The sequence below is a fragment of the Salmo salar genome, chromosome 22 (genome assembly GCF_965601325.2).
Source record: "Salmo salar chromosome 22, fSalSal1, whole genome shotgun sequence".
NCBI lineage: Eukaryota > Metazoa > Chordata > Actinopteri > Salmoniformes > Salmonidae > Salmo > Salmo salar.
The window spans coordinates 53,005,887-53,029,565 of NC_138312.1; the positions used below are offsets into that span (position 1 = coordinate 53,005,887).

General features: G+C 41.4%; 2 protein-coding genes across 5 annotated transcripts in view; one reads left to right on the top strand and one right to left on the bottom strand.

The window, feature by feature from the left end:
- Positions 1-807, top strand: part of pltp (phospholipid transfer protein) — a 30,110-nt gene extending 29,303 nt beyond the window's left edge. For all 4 annotated transcript variants that reach the window (XM_014168167.3, XM_014168166.3, XM_014168168.3 and 1 more), the window contains exon 16: positions 47-807. In XM_014168167.3, the coding sequence (XP_014023642.1) occupies positions 47-142 (96 nt within the window). In that variant the 3' untranslated portion in view covers positions 143-807. The remainder of the gene's footprint in view (positions 1-46) is intronic.
- On the bottom strand, positions 808-20,371 carry ctsa (cathepsin A). Its single transcript, NM_001140182.1, is given in 15 exon segments — positions 808-2,087; positions 2,815-2,916; positions 3,168-3,257; positions 4,555-4,630; positions 5,142-5,290; positions 5,765-5,843; positions 11,356-11,447; positions 12,634-12,718; positions 12,920-13,011; positions 17,513-17,668; positions 18,054-18,140; positions 18,751-18,801; positions 19,537-19,648; positions 19,933-20,093; positions 20,310-20,371. Coding segments are annotated over 14 exon segments (1,416 nt in total). The 5' UTR covers positions 20,310-20,371; the 3' UTR covers positions 808-2,003.
- Positions 20,372-23,679: the final 3,308 nt, after the last annotated feature.

The following is a 23,679-nucleotide window of genomic DNA, read 5'->3' on the forward strand; positions in this document are numbered from 1 at the left end:
GTTGATGTACAGCAGTCAATCAGCTTTCCCACCCTTGACCTTTCAGGGTTACCTCATCATCGGGGCAAACCTACATTTCAGCAAGGGCCTGAGGGAGATGATCGAGAGGAAAATCCAGGCTGATCCCGAGAATGCCATCTAAAAGAGGTTTCTCCAACTGAAATAACCAAGGATATATATCTCTTAGATAACTCTATCCAATCCTGCATTTCTATGTCACTTCCCCATGTTCAACATGTAGACTTGTGTAAAGTCTACAAACTATGCAGATCCCACATTTTAAGGCTCCAAGATAAGGCACTAGGCTACCTGTCCAATTTGAGAAATTGGAAAAAAATAATGCTCATTTATAACAATCACCATAATACCGCAACTTACATATTTTATATCCATTTGCCATTTTGAAGTGCTTTACAGATATTTATACTGTTGCCTGTATAGAGAAATCTGGTTGACTTACCAAGTCATGTGCCTGCACTACTCAAAACAATGTTTGACCTTTGTCATGTCAATGCTTCTTGTAATTTCATAGGAATAGTGCAGCTCTGAACTCTCCTTTTAAAAAGGACAATGCTTTACTGTGTAATACTCAACTTCAAAGAATTTCAGATGTTTTTACAAACCAGACTACCTTCCTTACCATTAGCCACAGAAGTGCTAGCTGGTAGGAAATACTGTATAAGAAATGAAGTGTTCAAAGGAATTATGGCTTTATAACTACAGAGTATTCAATGATCAACATGCTCTCCTTACATTCAGCACAGCACTGTTAAGTCAGTCAACAATTAATAAAATAATGAAACACCATTCTTGTCACTGCCAAATCATACACAAGTATACAAAATTGGTCAAGTTTTATTATAAAACCATGGCAGAAACAATGTGAATACAGCTAAGCATAGACATGTTCCCTTTTGATCAAAGTGATTACAGTATTCATTTCTGTGATGAGGCACTAGTAACAACTTCAGATTATTATATTTTAATGACTTAGAGCACATCTAGGTGTTTTCTTCCAAAAGACAAGAATTCCTGACAGTGAACAGAAACTCCCTAGGCAGGTATTTTAGGGGCAAATCCTATTTAATAGCTGAACTTCCACTTAAAGCTGCAATATGAACTTTGGGTGACCCAACCAAATTCACAGAAACGTGCATTATAGATCTGTCACTCTTTAAAAGCAAGTCTAAGAAGCATAGATCAGTTCCATGTGCACCATTTCTATACATCCTGGTCTTAAGTTCCATTTTTGCATCTTACTTTGAAGCTTGTATACAAAACAATAGTTGGTTATTGAAAAGAATTCACAGCGGTTTACATGGTACAATGATCTACACTACCTGCTCATTTTGTCAACCTTTGTCAGACAAAACTATTATGTTAGTAACCAGGAAGTGGTTTCTGCATGGTGCATCTTTAATGGGATAATTGACTAATTAAAAAAACACAATAGAGCAGAATATTTTGACTAAGGTTTCATTTTGTCATTATAATAAAGGTCGGTAGAACAACTTAGTCCCCCATTGATGGCAATGAGAGACTAAGTGAATTTCACTTAAAGCGTCACCCCACAATTGCCTTGTGTCCCATGGAATGCTAAATATATACCCAGTGCAAACAGCTCAAGCCAATGTGAGTGAATATTTAAATGATTTAATTTATCCTAATTAACAAATAGACTGGATTCAATCTCAGCAGAATCAAATGTCTGAGGCAGACACCATACAAAACACTAGCCCTGGTCTCAGATCAGCTTCTGCTGTATAGCCAGCCAACTCCCATGGTTGACAAAACTGCATAAACAGATCTGGGACCAGGCTAACAAAACACTTGGAGGTTATGTCAGTGGTCTTTTGGTACAAGCCAGTGCTTTTCATCATAAACTAGTGCAAATCAAATTATACAGCAGGTCCCAGATCAGCTTCTGCTGTAAAACTAGCCAAATCCCATGGTTGACAAAATTCATAAACCGATCTGGGACCAGGCAAAAGGATTAGTTCAGATCAGTAGGGCTGTTTCTTGATGAAGTTAGAGAACATGGTGAAGGCAGCGATGGGCTTGTCTGTGGGGACCATGTGACCTGAACCCTGTTGATAAACGAGAAAGTTGATTAGCACTCTCCTGTCAAACTGGGTCATGTTCACTAGGGAACGCAAAGGAAAACGCTTTAATGTTTCGAAAAAACCCAGAACTCACAGTTTGTTTTCATCCATTTGGTGTCTAATGAACACAACCCTGGTTTAAAGCACTCCTGTATTTTTGCAGACAAGACTGAACACAAATCTGGACATTCTCTGAAGCTACATGTTAAGATAATGGTGTCTTACCACAGTACCTGCTTCCCCAGAGAGGAATGTTAAAAGCTTTTCACTGCAGTGATTGGGATGCAGGCTACAATGTACTGTATACCTGACAGCAAAACCGACTTCTGTCTGGTCGGAAACATCAAAAACCTCCAACAATCCCCTATTCCTTTGGTCTAAGAGACCGGAGGAAGCAGTTTGGTGACCAAGACTGTTATGTGAATTGTTGTCTTGCCTGAGATCTGAAGCCTTGCCTAGCATTCAGCTCAGTGATCTAATACAAACTCTTTTGGGGTTACAATTGCTCTACCTACTGGAGTTAGTTTGCCACAGATCCACAAACAGGCTAGAGACTGGTGGAGAGGGCGGGGGGGGGGGGGGTAGAGTTTAGTGTGTGTATAGCATGTTAATGGAATTTATTCTAAATGATAGTCCTTGCAGCTAGAAATCCATACAGTCACAGGTAATGATGGAACACAGGTTCAAATGTTCTATTTGGTTGAATCGTTACCTTGACGGTGAGGAAGGCCAAGTTGGAGAACTCTTTGACGAAACCGCCCACCTGCTGGCTCTTGCCGGTGTAGTAAAGCCAAGGCCTCCTCTTCACCTGGACCTGGGGAGATGTGCCAGAGGTCAAAGGTCATGCCACAGCATAGAACAGGGGGAAGTTGTTGCTGATCTTGCATCAGTTTAGCATTTCCCACTAAATTGATTGTGAGAGGGGAATCAGATTCTAGAGCTGTACTCAAGGGAAACTTCCCATGGTGCATATAGAACCAGACATGACACCAGCAGCCTCATTTCTGTTCAGTTTTTCTATCCGGTCATGTAGTGTCTTTACTTTGTGCAAAAAGGTTACCCTACCTCCTGCTGGAGAGACTCCACGAACCACTCGTCCCCAAGGAAGTTGCAGGCCATGTCTACATCACCGTTGTACACCAGCACTCTGTACTTCTACAAGACAGAAAACATTTATAGCACTACTGCCAAGACCACTAATTACAGTCAGACCTGGGTTCAGACACATACAGTACCAGTCAAAAGTGGACACCTACTCAGTCCAGGATTTTTATATTGTATAATAGGGAATCATGTAGTAAGCAAATTGAATAAAAATGTTATTTGAGATTCTTCAAAGTAGCCACCCTTTGTCTTGACAGCTTTGGCATCATCTCAACAAACTTCATGAGGTAGGAAAAAAAATGCATGAAATGTATGAATTCACTACTCTAAGTCGCTCTGGATAAGAGCGTCTGCTAAATGACCAAAAATGTAGTCACCTGGTATGCATTTAATTAATATGGGTGCCTTGTTAAAGTGAATTTGTGGAATTTCTTTCCTTCTTAATGCGTTTGAGCCAATCCGTTGTGTTGTGACAAGGTAGAGGTAGTATGCAGAAGGTAACCCTATTTGGTAAAAGACCAAGTCCATATTATGGCAAGAACAGCTGAAATAAGCAAACAGAAATGCAGTCCATTTCTTTAAGACATGAAGGTCAGTCAATATGGAAGATTAAGGACTTTGAAAGCATCTTCAAGTGCAGTCGCAAAAACCATCAAGCGCTATGATGAAACTGGCTCTCATGAAGACCGCCACAGGAAAGGAACACCAAGTTAACTCTGCTGCAGAGGATAAGTTCATTAGAGTTACCAGCCTCAGATTGCAGCCCAAATAAATGCCTCACGTAGTTCAAGTAACAGACATCTCAACATCAACTGCTGACAGGAGACTGCGTGAATCAGGCCTTCATGGTCAAATTGCTGCAAAGAAAACACATCAATAGATTGGAGATGTTGGTTAGAGCTGCCCTATAACTTATAAAATGTGCTATTCACAAGAAGCATTGCCTGATGTGAACCATGCCTCCAACAAAAGATCTCAGAAGACCTACGAATAAGAATTGTTGACTTGCATAAAGCTGGAAAGGGTTACAAAAGTATCTTTAAAAGCTTTGATATTCTTCAGTTCACGGTAAGACAGCTATAAATGGAGAAAGTTCAGCACTGTTGCTACTCTCCCTAGGAGTGGCAATAGTTGATGTCTTCACTGCTATTCTAAAAAATTTTTTTTTGAATAAGTAGGTGTCCAAACTTTTGACTGGCTGCATGTACACACACACCTTAAGTGATGAAGCCTGCCTGGAGTGCCATATATGGTGCAGGGTTTGCACTTTTAGAACAATCATATTGGCGCCATTGTTCCAGGCAAGCTCAAACACAGTATATGGAAGAAAATAGTGTAACAAGCTCACCAGAGCTCCCAACAGCTTCAGGTACTGCTTCCTCACGTCCATGTACAGGCGGTTGTAGTTCAGATTCACCTCAGCACTGTAACAGCAGAGAACACATAGTCCAGTGAGCGCAAGACCTAAACCTACAGTCATTTATATTGATGCAGTGATGGGGGAAAACAGGTCAAGTCTGAACCACAAAACGGCACTGTTATAAATTAAACAATTTAACCCAACGGAAGTTTGTTGCTCTGCGAACCAATCACCTTTTATTGGCCCCAGTCACTCAGTGAAACCCTTTTCACACTATCGTGCCGACCCAAAATGACAGGTTCCAACAACTTGGGTGAATGAGTAACCAACAGTGTGCAGCGCTGCCCCACTCAGTATTACAGAAATTGGTATTGTATCAAAATAAAATACATTCTCCTAGGTAATCTAGAGTATAAACCCACCCACAACACCTTGTCCTGTAAAGGGTTAAAGGCCTCAGTGTCAAGACCTGGATGTAGGACCTGTATCTTGCCCATATTACCTACCCTCTGAACATTAGATAGCCCTGAGTCAAGTCTCCTCATCCTTGTATCCAACATAACGTCATCACTTACCTGCATATCACCCAGGGTAGAGCAGAGGGGGAGATGTGGAGGGCTGTTTTGACGTAGGGGTTGTTGAGGTACAAGGTAGACGGGGTAGAATTGGTGCAGGGAGGGTCCAGCCTCACAAGCTTGTACAGAGACGCCACACCCTTCAGCTTCTACGAGATCAGAGAGGTACGCAACTAAGGTCAGATATACAGTCTCCTACACCAGGGTTGGGGTCAACTTGAATTGAAGTCAGAAGGATTAGAATTTAAAATTCATAATGAAAGACTTGATTTGCAGTCAGAATATATTCTCTGCCCTTGATCAACCCTGCACTAGACATACTATGATGTAATCATGCATCGAACAGATGGGCTCCTTATGGACATTTTGGTACATGTATGTTGAATCTATGCTTGCTCTTTATGTTCTGCTACAGAGACCGCTTGATGGAGTATATACACCCAACCTTACTGATGAGAAATTCTAACTAAAGAGACTGGTAAAATACCATAAACTAAAAATTACCATTGTGTACAGCTAATACATAATTATAACAAATCAGCTAGATTGTGAACATCCAAAGATTCGAAAAGGCACATTTGAAAACTCAGCCCAAAGTATTCCTTTACAGTAAATTCATGTACCTGGTTCCAGAGTTGAGTCCATTCATGGTTAATGAAACTGTTACCCAGATCTCGAATCACCAGGTGCCCATTGTCAATGCTGCACAGAGAACATCAACACGTCAGAGAAGAAAGCAAGAGGACATTAACACATCTGGAGTAGAAGAGGGACACCTACTAGCTTAATCTATGCAGAGCCATATACGTGGTGAGAGAATTTACTATAGGGCTCTGCTTACAGGAGGTCCTATGTCATGACTCGGGTTCAGATCTGAAGGATCAGGTTACAGTGGGTCCGCTCAACAGCGCCCTCTCCCACAGAGGGGGTGAGGGGTGAAGCTGCCCGTTTTATGACAGTCGTAAATACCTGCAGGGAAACTCGCCCATTCTCAGAAATGGAAGTTAAATCCCTTTGTTAAATCCCACAGAGCGACGTTGCATCATGGTAACATCCAAAGGTTGAATAAAACAATATTTCTGTATTCCAAACAGTTGGAAGGGTCAGTGGGTACTTAAAACAATGATATTAAATTCATTACTAATTTGTGGAGCAACTAAGGACAGGAGAACTCTGAATGTGTTTATTTCCAGGTGATCAGATTCACATCCAAACGTTGGGGAACATGATTAAATATGAAACTCAGATGTAATGTTGGCCTTCTAAATGAGAGAAATGGTTTTCCATTTGAAAAATTAAGTCAGTGGCCACGCCCACGTGAGCACAGACATTACAAAAGGAGTGAACACCCTTTCTTTCGAATGAGCGGCTGTTCATGTGCAAAGTATAAGCATTTCCATGAGCCTAGTTCTCAACTGTATGTAATTCGTCCATTCTGTCTTACCCGCCCTCTGTCCCCACCCCTTTCAATTGTCTACCAAGTCATCATAGGGTTTAGTCCACAAGGGAATTTGCATTGCATTTTGTAGTAATCAATGTATAAGCCATTCTGTGCGATTATTTATTTATTGGCCAATTCGCATATCGCTGATTCATAATTTACGCTAGGGTTTGTGTAGATAAGCAAGGATTTAACGACATTTGGAATGAGACAGGTCAAATGTAACAATTAATTGATGACTAAAAGACTTTACATTTAAGAGTTAATTCGGAAAATGGTAACTTAAACTTGTGGTGCCCCAAGACTGCTAATGAGTTAATTGTTACAGGATTAATTTAAATCATAATAATTAAACAGTTAGGCGATTTGATAAAACCATCATAACATTAATGATAGCCAAGACAACTACATATGTGGGGGAAAAACTACCTGCCCTCCAGGACACCTACACCACCCTAAGTCACAGGAAGGCCAAAAAGAGCAAGGACAACTACCCGAGTCACTGCCTGTTCACCCCGCTATCATACAGAAGGTGCGGTCAGAACAGGTGCAGCAAAGCGAGGACCGAGAGACTGAAAAACAGCTTCTTTCTCAAGGCCATCAGACATCACTAACATTGAGTGGCTGCTGCCAACATACTGACTCAAATATCTAGCCAATTAATTTAAAAACATTTATTACATCCATTTTATCACTAGCCACTTTAAACAATGCCACTAATATTTACATACACTACATTACTCATCTCATATGTATATACTGTACTCTATACCATCTACTGCATCTTGCCGATGCCATCGCTCATCCATATACACTGCTCAAAAAAATAAAGGGAACACTTAAACAACACAATGTAACTCCAAGTCAATCACACTTGTGAAATCAAACTGTCCACTTAGGAAGCAACACTGATTGACAAATTTCACATGCTGCTGTGCAAATGGAATAGACAACAGGTGGAAATTATAGGCAATTAGCAAGACACCCCCAATAAAGGAGTGGTTCTGCAGGTGGGGACCACAGACCACTTCTCAGTTCCTATGCTTCCTGGCTGATGTTTTGGTCCCTTTTGAATGCTGGCGGTGCTTTCACTCTAGTGGTAGCATGAGACGGAGTCTACAACCCACACAAGTGGCTCAGGTAGTGCAGCTCATCCAGGATGGCACATCAATGCAAGCTGTGGCAAGAAGGTTTGCTGTGTCTGTCAGCGTAGTGTCCAGGGCATGGAGGCGCTACCAGGAGACAGGCCAGTACATCAGGAGACGTGGAGGAGGCCGTAGGAGGGCAACAACCCAGCAGCAGGACCGCTACCGCCGCCTTTTATGCAAGGAGGCGCACTGCCAGAGCCCTGCAAAATGACCTCCAGCAGGCCACAAATGTGCATGCTCAAACGGTCAGAAACAGACACCATGAGGGTGGTATGAGGGCACGACGTCCACAAGTGGTTGTGCTTACAGCCCAACACTGTGCAGGATGTTTGGCATTTGCCAGAGAACACCAAGATTGGCAAATTCGCCACTGGCGCCCTGTGCTCTTCACAGATGAAAGCAGGTTCACACTGAGCACATGACAGACGTGACAGAGTCTGGAGACACCGTGGAGAACATTCTGCTGCCTGCAACATCCTCCAGCATGACCGGTTTGGCAGTGGGTCAGTCATGGTGTGGCATTTCTTTGAGGGGCCGCATAGCCCTCCATGTGCTCGCCAGACTGCCATTAGGTACCGAGATGAGATCCTCAGACCCTTTGTGAGACCATATGCTGGTGCGGTTGGCCCTGGGTTCCTCCTAATGCAAGACAATGCTAGACCTCATGTGGCTGGAGTGTGTCAGCAGTTCCTGCAAGAGGAAGGCATTGATGCTATGGACTGGCCTGCCCATTCCCCAGACCTGAATCCAATTGAGCACATCTGGGACATCATGTCTCGCTCCATCCACCAACGCCACGTTGCACCACAGACTGTCCAGGAGTTGGCGGATGCTTTAGTCCAGGTCTGGGAGGAGATCCCTCAGGAGACCATCCGCCACCTCATCAGGAGCATGCCCAGGCGTTGTAGGGAGGTCATACAGGCACGTGGAGGCCACACACACTACTGAGCCTCATTTTGACTTGTTTTAAGGACATTACATCAAAGTTGGATCAGCCTGTAGTGTGGTTTTCCACTTTAATTTCTAGTGTAACTCCAAATCCAGACCTCCATGGGTTGATAAATTGGATTTCCATTGATTATTTTTGTGTGATTTTGTTGTCAGCACATTCAACTATGTAAAGAAAAAAGTATTTAAAAAGATTTCATTCAGATCTAGGATGTGTTATTTTAGTGTTCCCTTTATTTTTTTGAGCAGTGTATTTATATGTACAAGGTAGTTGTGGTGAAATAGTTAGAATACTTTCTAGATATTGCTGCATGGTTGGAACTAGAAGCACAAGCATGCCACTACACTCGCATTAACATCTGCTAACCATGTGTATGTGACCAAAAAAAAAGTGAAAAGGAGTTAGGACCTACTGTATGCAGAGCCCTATACCTAACTCTGCAAAACAAAAGAAACGTCCCCACTGTCAACTGTGTTTATTTTCAGCAAACTTAACATGTAAATATTTGTGTGAACATAAGATCAAAGAAATTGAACAAGTTCCACAGACGTGGGACTAACAGAAGTGAATGAATGTGTCCCTGAAGGGGGGGGGGGGGGGGGGGGGTCAAAATCAGTCAGTATCTGGTGTGGCCACCAGCTGCTTTAAGTACAGCAGTGCATCTCCTCATGGACTGCACCAGATGTGCCAGTTCTTGCCGTGAGATGTTAACCTACTTTTCCACCAAGACACCTGCGAGTTCCCGGGCATTTCTGGGGGGGGGGGGGGGCTGGGATCCAACAATGGGATTGAGATCCGGGCTCGTTGCTGGCCAAGGCAGAACACTGACATTCCTGTCTTGCAGGAAATCACACAGAACGAGCAGTATGGCTGGTGGCATTGTCATGCTAGAGGGTCATGTCAGGATGAGACTGCAGGAAGGGTACCACATGAGGGAAGATGTCGTCTTCCCTGTAACTCAGCGTTGAAATTGCCTGCAATGACAACAAGCTCAGTCCGATGATAGTGACACACCACACCAGACCATGAGACCCTCCACATCGATCCCACTCCACAGTACAGGCCTCGGCGTAACGCTTATTCCACTGACAATAAACACGAACCTGACCATCCCCCCGGTGAGACAAAACCATGACTGGTCAGTGAAGAGCACTTCTTTCCAGTCCTGTCTGGTCCAGCAACGGTGGGTTTGTGCCCATAGGCCACGTTGTTGCCGGTGATGTCTGGTGAGGACCTGCCTTACAACAGGACTACAAGCCCTCAGTCCTACCTCTCAGCCTATTGCTGACAGCCTGAGCACTGATGGAGGGATTGTGCGTTCCTGGTGTAACTCGGGCGGTTGCCATCCTGTACCGCAGGTGTGATGTTCGGATGTACCGATTCTGTGCAGGTGTTGTTACACGTGGTCTGCCACTGCGAGGATGATCAGCTGTCCATCCTGTAGCACCGTCTTCGGCATCTCATTGCAACCTATTCCCCTGGCCACATCTGCAGTCCTCATGCCCCCTTGCAGCATGCCTAAGGCATGTTCACGCAGATGAGCAGGGACCCTAGGCATCCTTCTTCTGGTGTTTTTCCAGAGTCAGTAGAAAGGCCTTTTGTGTCCTAGGTTTTCATAACTGATCTTAATTGCCTACTGTCTGTAAGCTGTTAGTGTAACGACCGTTCCACAGGTGCATGTTCATTAATTGTTCATTGAACAAGCATGGGAAACGTGTTTAAACCCTTTACAATGAAGATCGGTGAAGTTTTGGATTTTATGAATCATCTTTGAAAGACAGGATCCTGAAAAAGGGACATTTACAGACATGGTAAGAGTTAAAGGCAACTTTGGTCAACCTGGAATTCAACCGGTACCAAGTGGTTCACCTTTCTAACAGGTATATTTCTATGGCAACGAAACCTTCAGAATGAACCTGTTGCCGGGCAGACCAACTATCCTGAATGAAGTGTGAGCTGCAACCAATGAAATCACAACAGTCACTCGTAAAGATGGCTTCAGAAGCCACTTCATATGAAGATGACTGATTAAATACAGGTTAAAATGACAATGCATTTCACGCACAGTAAATAAATATCGCCATGTATTGCGTGTGAATTGATAAGCAATACACTGACGATAAAATAAAGCCAGCACGTCTAAGAACCCATTTCACACCAGAGCCTGCTGAATTTGCAAGTTGGTGTTCCGTTTTGATTTCAGCACAAATTACAATGCGGCACTGACTTATCAATTTATGGGAGTTTCACATGGTCCCAATTAAGTGTTGGGCGTTCGACTAGCATGCATGACATGTACGCGCCTGCTAGAGTTAGCAGCAGACGGAAGACTAATAACCACCGTAGTAGTATGGCTGAAGCCCGAGCTGGAATGTGAAGCTAACTGAAGCTGGCTAGCTTTAGAAAACAGAGTACATTACCTAAAATTGTAGGATATCCCTCAGGTCTGAGATTTTCAGTTTAATTACCATAGCTTGTGTATTAAGCAGGGTAGGGTGTACAGTCCAATCCAGGAAGTAAACAGAACATCTAATTCCAAAATAACTCAAATTTCAAATGTTTGCTTCCCGAATTTAATTGACCCCAACTTCGAACTCTTCTTTAGTGCCTTTTCATGTAGAAGCAGTTATGCTGTTTGTGTGAAGACAGTGAAATCTGTCAAGTAACTGGTCTTACCTGACTCTCTTGCCAACTCCTCCAGGACAGGGGGCATACAGGTTGTAGATGTTCAGTCCAGAATTGTAGACAACATGCTGCACCTCATTAAGCTAGGTGTTATAAAGATAAAATTAATATATGTACCAGAGAACTTTGGACACCTACTCAAGGGTTTCTTTATTTTTACTATTTTCTACATTGTAGATTAATAGTGAAGACATCAAAACTATGAACCCTTATGGAATCACATAACACTTTTTGGATACTAAAGCAAAACATATTTTAGATTGTAGATTCTTCAAAGTAGCCACCCTTTGCCTTGATGACAGCTTTGCACTCTTGCAACCAGCTTCATGAGGAATGCTTCTCCAACAGTCTTGAAGGAGTTCCCACATACACTGAACACTTGCTGCTTTTCCTTCATTCTGCAGTCCAACTCACCCAAAACTATCTCAATTGGGTTGAGGTCAGGGGATTGTGGAGGCCAGGTCATCTGATGCAGCACCCGCACTCTCCTTGGTCAAATAGCTCTTACACAGCCTGGAGGCGTTTGGGTCATTGTCCTGTTGAAAATAAACGAACGATCGTCCCACTAAACGCAAGCCAGATGGGATGGTGTACCACTACAGAAAGCTGTGGTAACCATGTTGGTTAAGCGTGCATTGAATTAAATAAAATCGGACTCATCAGCAAAGCACCCCCACGCTTCATGGTGTGAACCACACATGTGAAGATCCGTTCCCCTACTCTGCGCCTCACAAAGACACTGCGGTTGGAACCAAAAATCTAATTGACTCACCCGACCTAAGGACAGATTTCCACAGGTCTAGTGTCCATTAGTCATGTTTCTTGGCCCAAGCAAGTCTTACTGGTGTCCTTTAGTGGTGGTTTTTTTAGAGGTCGACCGATTATGGCTTTTCAATGGCAATACCGATTAAATATATAACACACACCTGTAATAATGACAAGAATACTGAATGAACAACGAACAGTCATTTTAACTTAATATAATACTTTTAAAAAAGTATTTAGAGAACGCAAAACAGTCAAGGGTGGCTACTTTGAAGAATCTCAAATATATTTTGATTTGTTTAAAAACACTTTGTTACTACATGATTCCATAAGTGTAATTTCATAGTCTTCAGAATTTTACACAAACTATTCATTGGAACTACTGAATATACATCAACTTAATAATTTAGTGCCTTGTTTCCATTGAGAATCAATGTGACCGAAGACTGTTGTCAATAAATCCAAGACGTATTAAAAATGGAGAATCATAGTAAATGGACTCACATTGCTGGAGCAGTTGGGGTTCTGATTGTTGTAGAAATCACATTTTCCACCGTCGCAGCAATAGGCCTGCAAGTCACCCCACAACCTGCCAGGAAGACAGCACCACGTTACCAGTGTGCATTCATTCTGTGCATGTAGGCTTCACTTAAACAACGAGCCTGACTAAGTGCTAGTCTGTTGGTGCCATCACACCCAGCATGCTTAGCTTTGACAAAAAATGTAAGTGTCAAGGGCACAAACAGATCTGAGACCAGGATATGCCATTAAGAAAACGCAATAACAGTACCTTGTCCCAAGGAGTCCATGGTAATAAGCAAAGTAGACGAGAGAGTTGTCGTTCATCTCATAACTTGACATCCCATTGCCAACTGCAATACCCTGGGAGAAAAAAAAAAACATCTGTATTAGGGATCACCATTAGTTCCTTCCAAGGAAGCAGCTACTCTACCTGGGGTCCAAACACATTAAGGCACTTAGACCACTATAATACAAAATGTATAATAACCCCATACAACAATATTACCATTTACATGTAGGGAGTGTGTGCTAGCGCTTGTGCGTATGAGTGCCTCTTCACTAGAGGTCGACTGATTAATTAGGGCCGATTTGAAGTTCATAACAATCGGTATTTTTGGCCACTGATTTGCCGATTATTTTTTTTTTACACCTTTAACTAGGCAAGTCAGATTAAGAACATATTCTTATTTTCAATGATGGCCTAGGAACAGGGGTTAACTGCCTTGTTCAGGAGGGAGTAGGGTTAGGTTTTGCAACCTTCTGGTTACTAGTCCAACACTAACCACCTGCCTTACATTGCACTCCACGAGGAGCCTGCATGGCAGGCTGACTACCTGTTACGCGAGGGCAGCAAGAAGCCAAGGTAAGTTGCTAGCATTAAACTTATAAAAAAACGATCAATCTTAACATAATCACTAGTTAACTACACATGGTTGATGATACTAGTTTATCTAACGTGTCCTGCGTTGCATATAGTCGATGCGGTGCCTGTTAATTTCTCATCGAATCACAGCCTACTTCGACAAACGGGTGATTTAACAAGCGCATTTGCGAAAAAAAGCACTGTCGTTGCACCAATGTACCAAACCATAATCATCAACACAAGTATATATTTTTAAACCTGCATATTTAGTTACTATTGCCTGCTAACATGAAATTGTGTCACTGCTCTTGCATTCATTGCGAACTAATTTGCCAGAATTTTACTTTATTATGACATACCATTGAAGGTTGTGCAATGTAACAGGAATATTTAGACTTAGGGATGCAACCCGTTAGATAAAATACGGAACGGTTCTGTATTACACTGAAAGAAAAAAAGCGTTTTGTTTTCGAGATGCTAGTTTCTGGATTCGACCATATTAATGACCTAAGGCTCGTATTTCATGTTATAATTAAGTCAATGATTTGATAGAGCAGTCTGACCCAGCAGGCTCGTAAGCATTCATTCAAACAGCACTTTCATGCTTTTTGCCAGCAGCTCTTCGCAATGCATTGCGCTGTTTATGACTTCAAGCCTACCAACTCAAGATTATGCTGGTGTAACCGATGTGAAATGGCTAGCTAGTTGCGGGTGGGCGCTAATAGCGTTTCAAACGTCACTCGCTCTGAGACTGAGTAGTTGTTCCCCTTGCTCTGCATGGGTAATGCTGCTTCGAGGGTGGCTGTTGTCAATGTGTTCCTGGTTCGAGCCCAGGTAGAAGCGAGGAGAGGGACGGAAGCTATACTGTTACACTAGCAATACTAAAGTGCCTATAAGAACATCCAATAGTCAAAGGTATATGAAATACAAATCGTATAGAGAGAAATAGTCCTATAATAACTACAACCTAAAACTTCTTACCTGGGAATATTGAAGACTCATGTTAAAAGGAACCACCAGCTTTCATATGTTCCCATGTTCTGAGCAAGGCACTTAAACGTTAGCTTTCTTACATGGCACATATTGCACTGTTACCTTCTTCAACACTTTGTTTTTTGGCATTATTTAAGCATGTTTCATTATTTATTTGAGGCTAAATTGATTTATGTATTATTAAGTTAACAATAAGTGTTCATTCAGTATTGTTGTAATTGCCATTATTACAAATAAATAAAATATTAACAAAAAGCCGATTAATCGGTATCGGCGTTGAAAAATCATAATCGATCGACATCTAGTTAGGCAGGTGACAATCTTGGGTTCAAAAATCAACCCATTGGCTTTATTTTGGACGGATTTTAGAGAGGGAAACTCACTTTGCCTCTAAGGTTTACACACCAAGCCCATCCCCCTGCCACTCACGCCAACAAAGTTGTGAGATCATCTCTGACAAGCTGTTAACTTGGTCCAACAGAATCGGTCATATGGAAAGGCTAAGATGCTTTTCAAACAGTTGGAGACAGACAGGTGTTCCTGATGGGTTCTGACTTCTAAACTAATATATCCTTATTCATGTCACTGTGGGATAGAGGGGATTGCAGAACGTTTACGTTCCGTCATAACATGTTAGACATCAGGTATCCTATGGAAAGGTGAAGGGCCAGTCTGGTTTCATTGTTAAATTGTAATACACCCCAGAAGTTAATGTTATATGTAGGAGGAACATATACGGTGGGGTCAATTAAGGATGGATATGAGCCAGGAATGTCACTGAGTAAGGGAAAGGCAATCACATGGTTGCAGTCACTGATAAGGTTGAGAGCTGTGGATTAGTGAGGAATGGGGACTGAGATCAGGTCACATTAAGGGAGAAGGAACAGTTTATTACACACATCACTACATTTCCTGCCTAGCAATAAAGATGTAATGTTTAGAGGGAAGGAGGAGACTACACCTAAAGTAGGGTGTGTATACACACACGGGCTGGTGGCAAAATGTTAATTCAGCCGTTTGAATTGTTGGGTGAATAAACTTTGAGCTTTTCATAGCCGTCTGTCAGGTTCTAAATAAGCTGAAAAACAATTCAACTGTTGAACTTTGTCAGCTAGCAAATATAATCCAAGCTAGCAAATATAATCCAAGCTAGCAAATATATCCAAGTTAGCTGAACTTGAAATATAAAAGATTAGTTGGCTTACCACTAGCACTTGGGCTTGTTTATGAGACCTGTTAGTTTTCTATAGCCTAATGCCCGCTACAATAGGTTAAAGAGCATTATGCATGCTTCTAGTTACATTTGTAACATAAAGGGCATTTTCATAGACTTGAAAGCCAGATCAGTGATTAATGCAAGAAAGTCATAATTAAATTAGCAGGTCTTATATTTAGCCTAGGTATAACTTAACAAGCCCTGAATTCATTAGATTACTGACTGCTTGAAATTCAGTGTATTTGACTTTGTACAAAGCTTAGAGTAGACATTACACACTAACATTGCTAAACATTTCTTCCTGTTTTTGCTTGGTATTACAGGGTATTGTGTGTAGATTAAAGAAAACATTTCAATCAATTTTAGAAAAACTATAATGTAGCAAAATGTGGGAAAAGGGGTCTGAATGCAATATACTTGATGTAGTGTTGGCTTGTCGCTGGCATGTCGAAATTTGCTCATTTCGCCAATGAAAACCGTGGGTTGTGATTAATGAGCCAAAGCTTCATTCAAGGAGCGCCAATGCTTTTTACTATGATTTCTTAGTTTCGTATAATTACTTATTTTTTTCAGTTTAGTCACATGATCTATTTGCCAATCAGTTGTACAGCCACTTCATTGACATAACTTTCACCTCATCCCGCAACCATACAATTTTCTAATTCCTCAATCCACAGGGATTGAACTGTTTTTAAAGTCACTTTCTAAAATAGATGTATGCTTATTAGTAACTGGAATAAGCAATTCCATAAATGTGTTAAGTGCACATCTGGTTGCTCCTCATTACAAGCCAGCAAATATTCTTTACAACATAAGAGTCACTAGAAAACATATGTTCTCTTCTACACTATATTAGGCCCAGCCTTTGGAACTTTGGTTTATGGCTATTATATTGTGATCACTACATCCTATGGACACTGCTTTAAAGCTAAAGATGTGATCAATACAACATTTAATTCCTGTGCTGTTTGTAACTACCCTGGTAGGTTGACTGAACCTGAACCAGGTTGGAGGCACTGGTTACAGTTTGAAGCTTTTTCTTGAGTGGGCAGCTTGATGAAAGGCAGTCAATATTGAAATTACCCAGAAAATAAACCTTTGGATAATGTGTGATAAACCGATAGACTTAACACTTGGTGGTCTATAGCAACTTCCCATCATGAGCCAGATGAACCTGTAGCCATTAAACTGCAACAGTATTTGAAATGATCCTCTAAGCTTTACATGAATGTGGTTATGAACAGACAGCATGATTAGGAGACCTCCTGAAAATAAATCTATGAAATTACCTACATTAGCCTGGAGGAAAAACATTATACATACATTCTTACTTAAGATTTAGTAGGTGAAAATGTACCACAACTAGTGCTATTACAATGACAAACAATTTTAAACACAGCGGTGCGCATTAGGCTAAACAAGCAGAAAGCATGTCCTCAAAGACCAGTGTTGAGGAAAACCCCTGCAATGCGACAACGGTCAATGGGGGAGCGTGTATGGCTAGTAGACGTTGCCAAACATACAACTTGATCTCTCCCTTCTACCCATGGTAACTCAACCTCCTAGATCAGGAGGGGCTGATTGACAGGCATTACAGTGAAGCCAGCTCAACCTAGCACGCAAATAGGCCAACAACTACTTATTTTACTCATTCAATTTATTCTGATTTGGCAGGGGACGAGAGTTACTGAAGGGAAGAAGTCCTACAGATGCATCCCAGTCCCCATTGAGTGCACTACTTTTGATCATGGGATAGGGTGGCATTTGGGATTGCAGGCCATCTTTCTCACCTGCAGGTTCATGCTGGCGTCCTCCATCACTCTCTCTGCCAGGGTGGGGATGTAGATGCCTCCGTAGCTCTCCCCCGTCAGGAAGAACTCATTCTTGATGTACTCTGGGAAGGCTTTGAAGAACTCTTTCAAGGCCAGGTAGTTATTCATGGACACCTAGAGAAACAATATAGAACTCCATGAGCTTATGTACAGTCCCAGCAGTGACTCCACTCATAGCAAATCGGATATTCATAATGCATGTGTAAACATTTGGCTTTATGCGTCAGTCTTGATGGGTGGTCCTTTGAGGCCCAGTTGGTAAAGGGTCGTGGGTTAAATTCCAGTTAGAGCCACCAATACAACAGTGACGCCATACACGTTTTGTAAGTCACATTGGATAAAAGCATCTGATAAATGGCTTTACATTAGGTTACTTAAAAATCAGTGGCTACGAGCAATCCCAATGAATTCACAAGTCAATCAGGTCCTGGGTTCCTCAACATGTCACGTAACTTGTTAAACAGTGGTTCTTCAGGTAACGCGCATATTGATAACTCACCTCAGTGTCATTGGTGGTGTAGTGGCTATCATCTGAGTAAGAAAATCCAACACCTGCTGGGGACTCCAGGTACAGCACGTTGGCAATCTAAAAACACCACAGCTGCTATAATTCTTCAATGTGTATAAATGGAGCACTGACACCCACTGGAATGGTTAATAAGACACTTACTCATACAAGAGTTGATTTTTACTATTTTCTACATTGTTGAAAAGACAGCAAAACTATGAAATAACCTAGGAGCCAAAAACAAAAAATGAAATAAAGGTGTTCAACAATTGATGGTTTGGGATTAGTTGGACTGTAGAGTGAAGGAAAAGCAGCCAACAAGTGCTCAGAATTTGAGAGAACTCCTTCAAGGGTGTTGGAAAAGTTTTCCAGGTGAAGCTGGTTGAGAGAAAACCAAGAGTGTGCAAAGCTGTCAAGGGTGGCTACTTTGGAGAAAAAAAAATATATACATCTAGTTTTGTTGAACACCTGTCTTCACTATTATTCTACAACATGAAAAATAATATAAAGAAAAACCCTTGAATGAGTAGGTGTCCAAACTTTTGACTGGTACTAAGATATCTTTCTAGTGTTAGTGCCAGTCTGTGCCATCAAACAACGGCTTGACAACTACAGCAATGTAGTTGGCAAGAGCACAAACAGATCTGGGACCAGGGTAGGGAAGATATGCTAGAGGAAAGAGACAAACCATGTTCCAGGAATAGGGGTTGTACTCCAGTGACATGCCATCGTTCTGAATCTGAAATGAGAACATTAGACTGTGTTCAAACATTACAGAACCACTGGCATGGCAACAAGACAAAACTGATCCAAAACAATGCAAATGGAAGACAATGTTAATTTCAGTTTAAGATTGCCCTCTGATCATTTACACTAGCAGCATCTAATCTCTCATAGACAGATAATGTGCATAAACCAAAGATTCTGTCACGACGAGATCGAATGCATAGGATAACAAGCAGTAGTTGCAGTGTTTGGGTTGTCACTGATTATTTGGACATAAAGATGTGGAAAAGGCCGTGCTTAAACTGAAACTGCTTTGGCATGTGTGGTGAAGTTAGCGGAAGGGTTGGTGGTACTTTGGCTGAGGGTATCCTATTGAGAGGGAAGACTTCTCACAAGCCTCGATTTTGAACAGGTATGGACCCAGAACTAAGTCACAGCTGAACAAATAACCCAGAAGTCTAAACTGAGACTGTTAGTTTTATTTAACTAGGCAAGTCAGTTAAGAACAAATGCTTATTTACATCGACAGCCTAACAAAAGGCCTCCAGCAGGGACAGAGCTGGGATTAATTCTAAACGTAGGACAAAAGCACATCACGACAAGAGACCTAAAACAACGTATTGCAGCAACAAAGCATGGTAAACATTGGGCAGAGACAAAAGCAAAGGGCAAAAAGAGAGACAACAATAAATCACTGATAATCTAAAGTGTAAGAGACAGCTAGATAGTTTTTTGGGGTTCTCCTTACCAAGAAAGGCCCATGTTCTGTGAGCAGACCGTCAAGGGAGCTGCAGCCAGGGCCACCATTCAGCCACAGAACCACTGGGCTGGCAGCTGGATCCTTCTGAGACTCCACAAACCTGCATGACACGTTCACATGAATGGAAGCGGTGTAGGACATAGTCCCACATGAATTCTGTAGACATAACTTGAGGAACTGTTCAAATACAAAACTGGATGAGTGTCAAATTAAGCTGTGTACGTGGTATGGATATTTCCTCATACAAACCAAGACACTTCCTCATTGTTAAAGTCATGTGCCCTACACAAAATGCTCCCTTTAGGTTTGAAATACATATGTAAATAGTTAGTAGGACACTACTAAGCCATTATAATGGCTAAAAAGAGAAGGCTACCCACTCACCAGTAGTGAAGGTGTTTGTTATCGGCCACATTGAAGTATCCTGAATACTGTTTGAAGTTAGGCTGCTTTTGAAGCCCAGGGAGAAACTTTATTTCATCTGCTTCAGGTGCGCCGAGAGTCCCCAAGGCTCCGAACAGCAGGGACAACACCAAATAAAACATCTGGGAGTAAAATTAACTGACATTTTAATCAGTTTACTAGTAACAAGTTATGACACGTCTAGACTTGAAAAACAATCTAACGTTAGCTGGTTAAAGTCCGAAAATATGTCAACAGTGATTGCAACAGGCTAGCCAAGATTTAAGTAACCAAGGGTAAACTGGTATTTGAGTACACTGCATTATTAATGAGCGAGATGAACCAACACTGGCACTTACCTTTTTCGTCGAATTAGGCCGTAAGTAGCTACAAAACAGCCACAATACTTATGCACTCACAGATCACGGAAGGAGTAGTCATGTGTTCACTTTTGCTGCTGGAGCTCGTGATGAGCTGGTCACATGACAACGCATTAGCTCGCTTCAAATTGCGCAGACGTTTGGCCTCACATGGTTGTCACTAGTTACCACAGCCACAAAGTCAAAATTTGGCTAAAGTGTAAAAATTCATGAAAAACAAGTTAGGGTTAGGCATAAGGTTAGCAGTGTGGTGTTGTGGGTGAAATTACAAGATTATGTTATAATACTGTTATTACATCAAATGGTTGTTTTATGCAACAGACTAGGGTTCTTATAACTCTATTGTGTCTGTGTGAACTGAGAGGGGCATTTGAGATGGGGGTATCTGGAGCTGACAATTGATTTATGCCATAGAATGAGTTGATGTTTCTGTGCTGTGAGGTACCAGTGATGAGATGGGAACCTTGTCTTAGGGGATAAACTCTGGTTTCCTTACAATAACAACAGTCTTCATGGCAAATGCTATCTGGAGGATGCCCTTTGCTATAAAATGCTGTGGCTCAAATCCACTCGTTGACCTCTCAACTCAGCTTCATTATTGCAATAATTAATCAATGTTATTTATACGTTTTGAATAAAGTAATATCCTGATTGGTGATTGACCTTGTCTCTCCTCATTATTGATGAGCATTTCCACGACATTGATTAGACTTAAAATTGTAGAAATAGGTAGAAATATGTGACTTTGTGGCTGTGGTAAGCAGTTTTGATTTTGGATATTGGTTTGATATTTGGAGTTTGCTCATCAGTACAGCTTCAACGGAATGATTAGGATGATATATCTAGAATCAGATGATGTCAGAGAACAAGGTACAGCATTTTTTTCTCTGTTCTGTTCCGTTTTCAAAAAGTGACTTTACATTGATTTCAATGGGGGAGTATTATGCACTGGCAACTAAGGGATCTTGTGCAATCATGGGACTGCAGGTAGCCTAGTGGTTAGAGCGTTGGACTAGTAACCGCAAGAATGCAAAATCGAATCTCCTGAGCTGACAAGGTAAAAATCTGTCGTTCTTCCCCTGAACAAGGCATTTAACCCACTGTTCCTAAGCCGTCGTTGAAAATAATATTTTTTTCTTAACTGATTTACCTAGTTAAATAAAGGTTTAAAAAAAATCACAAAAACCTGTTTTTTACAGAAGAAAAACGGTATTTTTTTCCTAAATTAAATGATCTACAGATCTTAAACTTACTTTATGTTTTTTTACCACAACAATGACATTTTTAAATTGTAACTTGGTTATTTTTAATGGATTTTATGTAAAAAATAAGAGCTCAGCAAACATAAATAGACCTATGATCTTTCTTTCTCCTACCCAAACTACTGTAGCCTACTTGCATGACCTAGACTAGCGAGCTAAAAATCACTTGTCGCAAGGTCACTGATGTCCCTAATCCATGATACACCAATAACAATTCCCATTTTAAAGTTCCCTGATTATAAAATGAATAGTTAATGTCATAATTATCATTTTGAATGACTTCCAAGCCATATGTACTAGAGATCTACAGACAAGTTCAGTGTGTTCCCTGACCTCTTAACAAAGCGATTTAGTTTTTCAAAATTCCTCCCCTTTTTTTTCTCCCCATTTTTCCTATTACAGTTGTAGTTATTAGTTCACATACAGAGCTAATTTTCTATAGCTTCCAGTCCAAATGTCGTATACATCTAAAACCATGGCAGGTAGCCTAGTGGTTAGAGCGTTGGGCCAGTAACCGTAAAGGTTGCTAGATCGAATCCCCAAGCTGACAAGTAAAAAATCAGTCTTTCTGCCCCTGAACAAGGCAATAACCCACTGTTCCTAGGCTGTCATTGTAAATAAGAATTTGTTCTCAACTCACTTACCTAGTTGAATTTAAAGAAATGTTAGCTCTCGCCTCTCCAAAGTACACCCATTAGAATTGCAATTTAACAGATTTTACATGAATATTTCCTGTGATAGGACAAGTGTTCAATATTTCACCGTCCATATGAGCTACAGATCTACAGATACGTGTGGTGGGTTCCTTAACTTCTCTAATAAAAGGTACACCTTATATTTTTTCAAAATTCATCCCCTTTGATTTTCTAAAATAATGTCTCCTATTACAGCTGTGGATATTGATTTTATTAATTTTATTTAACCTTTATTAAACTAGGCAAGTCAGTTAAAAACAAATAATTATTTACAATGACGGCCTAGGAACAGTGGGTTAACTGCCTTCTGGGTTAACTGCCTTAACAGATCAAATTTTCTATACTTTCCTGTCCAAATTAAAAGCCGAATGTGGAGGCCCTGGGCACGTGGTCTGCGGTTTGTGAGGCCGGTTGGACGTACTGCCAAATTCTCTAAAACAACGTTGGAGGTGGCTTTTGGTAGAGAAATGAACATTCAGTGAACAGCTCTGGTGGACATTCCTGCAGTCAGCATGCCAACCCCCCAACTTGAGACATCTGTGGCATTGTGTTGCGTGACAAAACTGCACATTTTAGAGTGGCCTTTTACTGTCCCCAGCACAAGGTGCTCCTGTGTAATGATCATGCTGTTTAGTCAGCTCCTTGATATTGCACACCTGTCAGGTGGATGGATTATCTTGGCAAAGAAGAAATGCTCACTAACAGGATGAAAACAAATTTGTGGACAACATTTGAAAGAAATAAGCTGTTTGTATCTATGGAACATTTCTGGGATCTTTTATTTCACATCATCTAACATGGGTTTATATTTTGTTCAGTATAAATGGAGAAAATCTGAGCATCTGGCATCCTCACACAAAACATATAGTGCAGGTCTATGATGTGCTTCTCTCTATATTAACTATTTAGAGCTATGGTAGATGGCATGTACAAAAATATATAATTGCCCCAAGGGGTGAAATAAACTCTGTCCCGCAGACATAGGCCAGGGCTATTATGTTTCATGTGAAGATGGCTTACCCAGTCAGTGCCCTCCCAAACCCTGAACAAATGTTATAAGCACATTTTGTCTATTTTGGAGGCCTGCCAGCCCTTCACCCAGCACCCTGGGGTGATTCAGGAGAAGACAAGGGAGCTTGTTTTCTTTATTGTTCTACACAAGCACCATCAACACCTCTAGTGGTGTCAGGTTACATACTGACTGCTGCTGGTCCACTGTCCATCAGTTTAACCTCGGCTTATAAGAGAATGGAGTTTGACTTTTAACATTGTAGCACTGAAGAATTCAGATAGGTGTTTATTGTATTATTACGCATTAAAACATAGATTGACCTTGCAATAAGCCCTCCTATACAGCAGATGGCAGTGTTGACATAACACAAACACGAGGCA